Here is a 7,146-nt window from a genome sequence, read left to right as displayed (position 1 = left end):
TTTTACTAGAATAATTATTTATTTAACAAGACAATAATTTTAAACATAATAAATTTGAGTATGCTTGTTTTAATAATTTATCAAAAGAAGCAAGCACAATAGCTGTAAAACGAATACCTTCGTTATCCAAATCAACCAAATCAGTATTAATAATTGGTAAATATAATCACTAAGACTCGAAAGTTGTAGCAAAAAAATGTTAAATAATATGCAAAAAATTATTCAAAATTTCGAAAAAAAAAATTTTTCCTGTTAAATATATATAAAAACAAATGGAAAATATCGAAAAAAAGTTAATTGGTAATATTTAAAATATGAAGAAAAATTGGTTGACATTTTGACATCTTCGACCAAAAAAATATTTTCAAATTTCAACTATATAAACAATAACTTTACTTACGAATAAAAAAAAATAAATTTATATAACTATTTCTACTTTCTGCATATTAGATATAACACGATAGACATTAAACGCACATCGCACTATTCAATCATTGTCTCTAAATTAGTATTCACATGAATACATAACAATGACGATGATAAATACTTACTATAAATAATATATATATATATTCAAAAGATAATATAAAAAAAATTAATTATGGCGTCTTTAGACAATATACGTATGAAAATCAATGAAAAATGTTCCATTTCCCTAAAATTGAAAAAATACCATTGCAAGACATGCATTTAAAATTTTTGATTCCCTTACTTACCTTCTGTACCTATATAAACTATGATTTCTAGCGTAGTCCGCTACTTCGCTATAAATCGAGAGCATATTCAGCAATATGCAATACTATCCTTTTGGATTCGAGCCCTAATAATCACAAATCTATAAATTACATTTTAAAATTGGAATATTCGGAATAATAACATGTAAATAAATAATTTATATTGAATTCGATATCAAATAAGTCATTGTAAAAACGAATAAAAATTGTATAAATATGTTGGGGTCCAACATTTTTTTTAAATATAAATGCTGAAAATGTTTAGTCAATAAGCTATATTCACCATTAAAATATTTCTACTTTTAAAAATGTCGTGGGGAAGGGGTCCCAGACCCTCCCACCAGTTATGGCCTTGTGTATTGTATATCTATATACGAAGTACTTATACAACATTGCTTTGCATATATGATATATAATTAATGATTTATAATAAAATAGATATTGTCTAGAGTTCTAGACCGTAGACTATGAAAAATGAAAATTAATTTTTCACTAATTGTATCTAATTAAGAAGCTAATCATCAACCGTAGGTACATATTCTGTTATGAATTGCAAATCGTAGGTGTTCGGTTCTGTCCGCATTAAAAAAAAGTTGTAATAACAAACCTATTTCTGTAAATTTACCGTAAAACAGTAAATAAAAAATGTGTTCATAGTATAAATAGATAATATTTTGATATTTTTAACGAAAGAATTTGATTTAATAATAAAAAGCATACAACGATAGTTGATAAGTATCTGGAATAGCTCATCGGTACCATGTTCATTGTTCAGTATACAAGCCAATAGGCTAAAAAGAAATATTTTGAAGTATTTAATACTTATTAAAACTTCATTATTGTTAGAATGTGCACGAAAAAAAAATGTTATTTTATATAGTGAATAAAACGGCTGGTACCTACCGAATTGGTTCCCGAGTTCCAACCGCACGTGCCGAATATTGGTTCCCGTTTAATTACGCACCTTTTTCCTTCTCAATTTTACAGGCTCAGAGCTGTTAACTTAAAAGTAGGCATGGTTAAAAATGTGCGAGTTAATGCGTGTGTTATAAAAAAAAAATATATAATATATAAAGTTTTAAATCGTTAATTTGGAAGTCAACTAATCATTACTTAAGTCAGGTGTACAAAATACAAATAATAAAATATAGTTATAGAATTATTTAAAATCGTTGATTTGCAAATTTGATTTGAAGCAAACTTTCTTTAAGTATTCAATTCACGTAAGTTTCTCATTAATATTAATGTACTTAGTCATACAATTTTCTAAGTATTTCTTATTTCTTTACTGTTTGGCGTTTGCTAGTAAGTTTCCTAGTATTATCACTTCGAAATTTAATATGATTTAATTATGTCTTAATGCTGTTTAAAGCGGGGCTTGGATCCGAAATTAAAAATACCGGTATTTTAACCGGAACCTTTTAAAATATTAGAACCGAAACCGTACCGTAACCCTTTTTGGATTTTCTTAGGAACCGAAACCGATATTTGTCGGCGGCGATTTTTTCGGTTGTTTTTCGATTCCAAATATTTCAATTAAATATTAAACTATTTTATATATTTAGGAAATAATAATTGACAATTCATTAAATTCTGGTGATGTTGTAAATGTATACGTGTATTTATAATTTTATTAGTTCCAGAAAAAGATAAAATATGAGTAGTTACCAAAATAAAAATTGTAGAAGTATAAGGTAATAACTAATAATTATTATTGCGTTATTCGTCGCCTCAACGGTTTGTTTGTAAAATTCTATGATTTAACCTCGATAATATTATTACCTTTTGTACCGTTTGATTACATAATTTTTTACTAAATTGATCAAAGAAAAAATCACTCGATAGTTAATTACAGTAATACAGTGATAACTATATTATAATTCATAATTCATACAACAATTGGTAATTATCAATAGTATTTATTTGTTAATGATAACATTAATTATAAAGGTAACCTACATGGTCTGCATATATTACTATAAATATACATGTTTAAAAAGGTATAGGTAAGTAAGTACGACCGCTTTGTAGAACATTCGGTGGTATCTAGTGGGTCTCTATAATGGTCTATTAAATTTGAATTCATTGTACACGATAAACGATTCTGAGCGAAAACGGTCCATCAGCCCATATCACCAAGTTATAATGTTTTTTTGATATAGGTAGCTTTTAAAAAAATTTTAATATAAATAGTATAAAATAGTTTAACAGTACCTAAAAATGGATAACATTTTAAAATAACTTTAAAATACATAATGATATCAAATATATACATAAAAGATCAAGTTCCCGTGAATAATGTTTTTAAATAACTAAATAATCGACATATCGTTATTTACCGTTTAAATAAGTAATTTCATCCGAATCAGAGGTTAAAATGTCTATAAAAATAATTGTTTTATATATAGTATATTTTATTATTAGGTATTATATATTTTTAATGTAGAATAATTCATCATACAAGCAAATCCTCATTTATCATTTAGTAATTAATTTAACATATTATACTATAATATGTAGGTACATATTAATTTTAGAGATTTCGAATATTTTTATCAATATTCTAATTTTAATGATTTTGTTAAGAAAATCCTTTTACAATTAATACTCTATAGTCTATGAAAATATCAAGAACCTATCTATAAAGTTATTCGTTTTTGAATTCCAACAAAATAAAGAAATTGATTTTGATAAAAATGTATTGGGTTCCGATTTTACCGAAATTGTAATTTTGTTTTTCCCGATCATTGAAAAATCTAAGAAAATAACGAATAATATTTTACTTAACTAATCAACAACTAGATTAAATATGTTCTATCAAAAATAGACGTTGATATTGATGATTGATGTATTTTAACTGATCCAACAGGCAGTGATAGACAAAAAAATGTATAGAAAGTTATAACAATAACATCTAAATATTTACTACATATTTAATTATTTAAAATATTAAAATTATTAATAATAATACAAATTTCAAAGTGACATATAGGTACATGTAAAGTTATAGAATATAAAATAGAACATTTTAAATAATTATTTTGGTGATAACTAAATACTAATATAATTAAATACTTAAAATCCAAAAAATCATAGATATCATAGATATTTTATATATTAATATTAATATTGATATACTATTAATTAATTGTAGATTGGTAATTTTTCCGATGTTGTTTTAACCATTAATTTATTAACATTATTCAACTACATCAATACAAATTACATTATTTTAGATCATAAATTAACTCATTGCATATATTTAATTTTATATAACTTTAAAAGTGAAATAAAATTACGATTAAAATGCAAGATATATATCAATCATACTAATTATAATAATCCATTTTTATTAATAATTAAAAAATACAGTTTAAATTTTATTAATATATCTTTATTTTATTTTATATTTAGAGCTTATATTCAACATAGCTGAGAGAATGTTATAGCATGTGATCATCACCTAGAATAAAAAAAATTATTTTTTGATTTATTCTAATTTGAGTTATTATATCATACATTTATGTGCTTCATTGGTCAACTATCCTATTCCAAAGTGCTGTTATTTGTACACGATACAATATTGTACATGCCATTTGAACACTAACAATGACTTCATTTGTCTACATACTAACTTTCCCGTCCTTAACTCTTTTTAAAATTCGTTGCAACAAATCGAACTTATTACAAATTTTGCGAATGTGCCACACATGCCATTTCACAGCGGTCATTATTCTGTATTCACGCACCTCATCACCTACTCGCGTAATGGATTGCCACTAAAACGGGTATATCTCGTCAATGATCTTAGATATGACATTGTGATATTTACTTGAACCCAACCCTTTCCTTCGATCGCCTTATTAAAATAATTCTAGGTAAAGCCCTGAAAGTCTTCATTCATCTAGTTCATGCCTCACTTAATACGGTAATAACCATTCTATACACAGAATACTGTAAAATGCTTTATAGTTTGAAAATAAAATATACAATAAACTTTAACATTACGCTATTAAAAAATTGTAGGTTGATAATTTTTCTCGGTGTTATTTTCATCATCAATAATTCATTAGCATTATTCAATCGCATTGATAACAACAACATTTGTTTCGATCTTAAATTCATCGAAGTCCAATTACAACTATACATCCCGAAATGGACGGATTCTACCTGTAAAAAAATATTGCATCGATAAACCAACTAAATTAGATTTAAACAGCAATTACATTACATTGTTATTAATGCGTTCAAATAAATAACATAGGAGAAGTAAAATAATAAAAGCGAATCCAAATGCTGATATCAATTTGATTAGATATAACATTGATTTTGATTCTGACGACGTGAAAATCTATATAAATTTAAATACACAAAAAACTGTTAAATAAATACTGTTAACAATTATTTATATACATATACACAGGGGTAGATCTAGAGGAAGTTGCTGGAGCTCTTTAAATAAAAATATAATAAATACAATGTCCCTACCTCTATCAGGTCATGATAATATTTATTTTGGTTTGGTAATAAATTAAATTACAGTCGAATTGCGATAACTCAAAAAACTTAACAACTCGAATTTTTTTTTTTATTCCCCTAGAAATATAAATTATGTATAAATTAATATAAATTTGAGTTAGATATCACGAAGCGAATTTTTATCTACCTTCAACTTCGAGTTGTCGAGACTCGACTGTATTTACAATAATTTTCGCGCGAACAATTACAAATCGTTGCAACTTCTATAAAATAATCATAGATCCAGCCCTAGTTATACATTTTCATTTAATTTATTAAATTGTTATTACCACAGCTGATGCATATATAAAAATTATGAAAAGCCCCGAATATAATACAAGACATGATTCAATTATAAATTTATACGTAGAATGAAATAATTTTAACTTCCTGAAAAATTAAATAAATATTTAAATTAACAAACAACATCGTTAAATAATTTCAAGTATTTCAACATTTTCAACAGAGTTTTAATGAAATACTAAAAATAAAAAATTAAGGTCTCACGAATTATTCTAAAACTTTAAATTATAGGTACTAACTCAAAAAGTTTTTGTTGATCTTTCATAATTGATGCTAAATCATCAAAACAATCGCTCACGTGATAATCATTTTTGTTTTCTGAAAATATACAATTTAGTGCATAAGTCTACGAATTTCATTATTTATTCATTATGTGAAAAAGTTAAATAATCAAACCACTCGCTCAAGGAATTACAGTGAAAAATAAAAAAATTGTTATTTCTATTTATACTTACCATTATTATTTTTGGAATTCAATTCACTGTTGACATTTTCATAAGTTATTTTGATCACTTCATATTGAGCAATAAAAGCAAAGCAGAGAGAAATAAAGAATATTTCACTCAATAAGTACATGTATAACAGAAACAACATAATAGATAACTCGATAATATAAAATATAACAAAATTATTATTATAGTAACTAATGGTCACGGGGAACTGAAGGTTGATAATATTCTCAAACCGTTGATTTGATTGGTTTGCATGTTCTTTATGTAATAACATCATCAGTAGAGGACACAAGAACCATTGGATGGCAATTGTACTTGCAAAAATAATAATGTAAGTTGTAATTTTTATTAATTTTTTGCGATATTTATGAAGAATTTCAAAGTGTTTTTGACACTGTGTACTCGTCATAAAGTGTATACGAGTAACATTGAGTAAATTCCAAATGTCATTTGCTTTGTAAAAAAATGTAATTGATTTAACTAAACATAAATAATAACTTAAATTACAAAATATTATCTGTATGTGATTTACGATATTGAATTCATCTTCCATCTCAGTAAAATAACCCATCAATCCGAATGTTATTGTACAACCAATAACGCAATATATGGTGTACCAAGCTAGATGGTAAACATTGAAATTCCAAAGTTTTTTGCAATTTGGATCAAATAAATGAAAAATATGAAATAGCTTAAACAATTTAAAGTGTATGAACAATTCGTTGAACTCAAATACGCTTTTATCAAATGCCATGTTCTTAAAATTTCGATCTAAAAATTAAAATTAAATATTCGATAGTTACTATTACTTTATGCATTACTTATAGAATAATCATAGGCGTGCGCACGGGGCGAGCTGGATGTACCCCGGCTCGACTGGAATCTTTTTAGGGGCATAGTAAAATTTCAAAAAAACATGCATTAGGTATGTATTAATATAATATGTAATTCTATTTTTAACTTAAAAAATATACAAGTACTTATGTCTAGCACATTAATGTTGTATGCTCATTGTACATACAACTTGATTATAGGTATATACATAGTATACAATTTTAAATTAACAATTATTACAATTAAAATGTATATGTACCTAGTATGTTAATGTGTCAAAAAAAATTAGGGGCACTAATTCTTCC

The 7,146-nt window shown here is 25.4% G+C and overlaps 1 protein-coding gene across 1 annotated transcript; it reads right to left on the bottom strand.

The window, feature by feature from the left end:
• Positions 1-4,128: 4,128 nt before the first annotated feature.
• Positions 4,129-6,761, bottom strand: LOC132919126 (uncharacterized). Its single transcript, XM_060980472.1, has 6 exons — positions 6,011-6,761; positions 5,795-5,873; positions 5,543-5,642; positions 4,966-5,085; positions 4,743-4,904; positions 4,129-4,197 (listed from the first exon to the last, which is right to left on the bottom strand). The coding sequence occupies exons 1-6, from the start codon at positions 6,759-6,761 to the stop codon at positions 4,129-4,131; spliced, it is 1,281 nt and encodes a 426-aa protein (XP_060836455.1).
• Positions 6,762-7,146: the final 385 nt, after the last annotated feature.

This window comes from Rhopalosiphum padi, chromosome 2 (assembly GCF_020882245.1).
Source record: "Rhopalosiphum padi isolate XX-2018 chromosome 2, ASM2088224v1, whole genome shotgun sequence".
Taxonomy (NCBI): Eukaryota; Metazoa; Arthropoda; class Insecta; order Hemiptera; family Aphididae; genus Rhopalosiphum; species Rhopalosiphum padi.
The sequence above is the reverse complement of the archived record's forward strand: the minus strand, read 5'-3'. Positions and strand labels throughout refer to the sequence as shown.

What these genes read in the sequence shown, in the direction of transcription:
- LOC132919126 (XM_060980472.1), bottom strand. Translation starts at nt 6,761, where the DNA reads ATGGCATTTGATAAAAGCGTATTTGAGTTCAACGAATTGTTCATACAC. An exon ending in GAATTCCAAAAATAATAATG is followed by an intron (nt 5,874 to 6,010) that starts GTAAGTATAAAT and finishes GTATATTTTCAG; the next exon opens with AAAACAAAAATGATTATCAC. An exon ending in ACCTACAATTTTTTAATAGC is followed by an intron (nt 4,198 to 4,742) that starts GTAATGTTAAAG and finishes TTTTTATTCTAG; the next exon opens with GTGATGATCACATGCTATAA.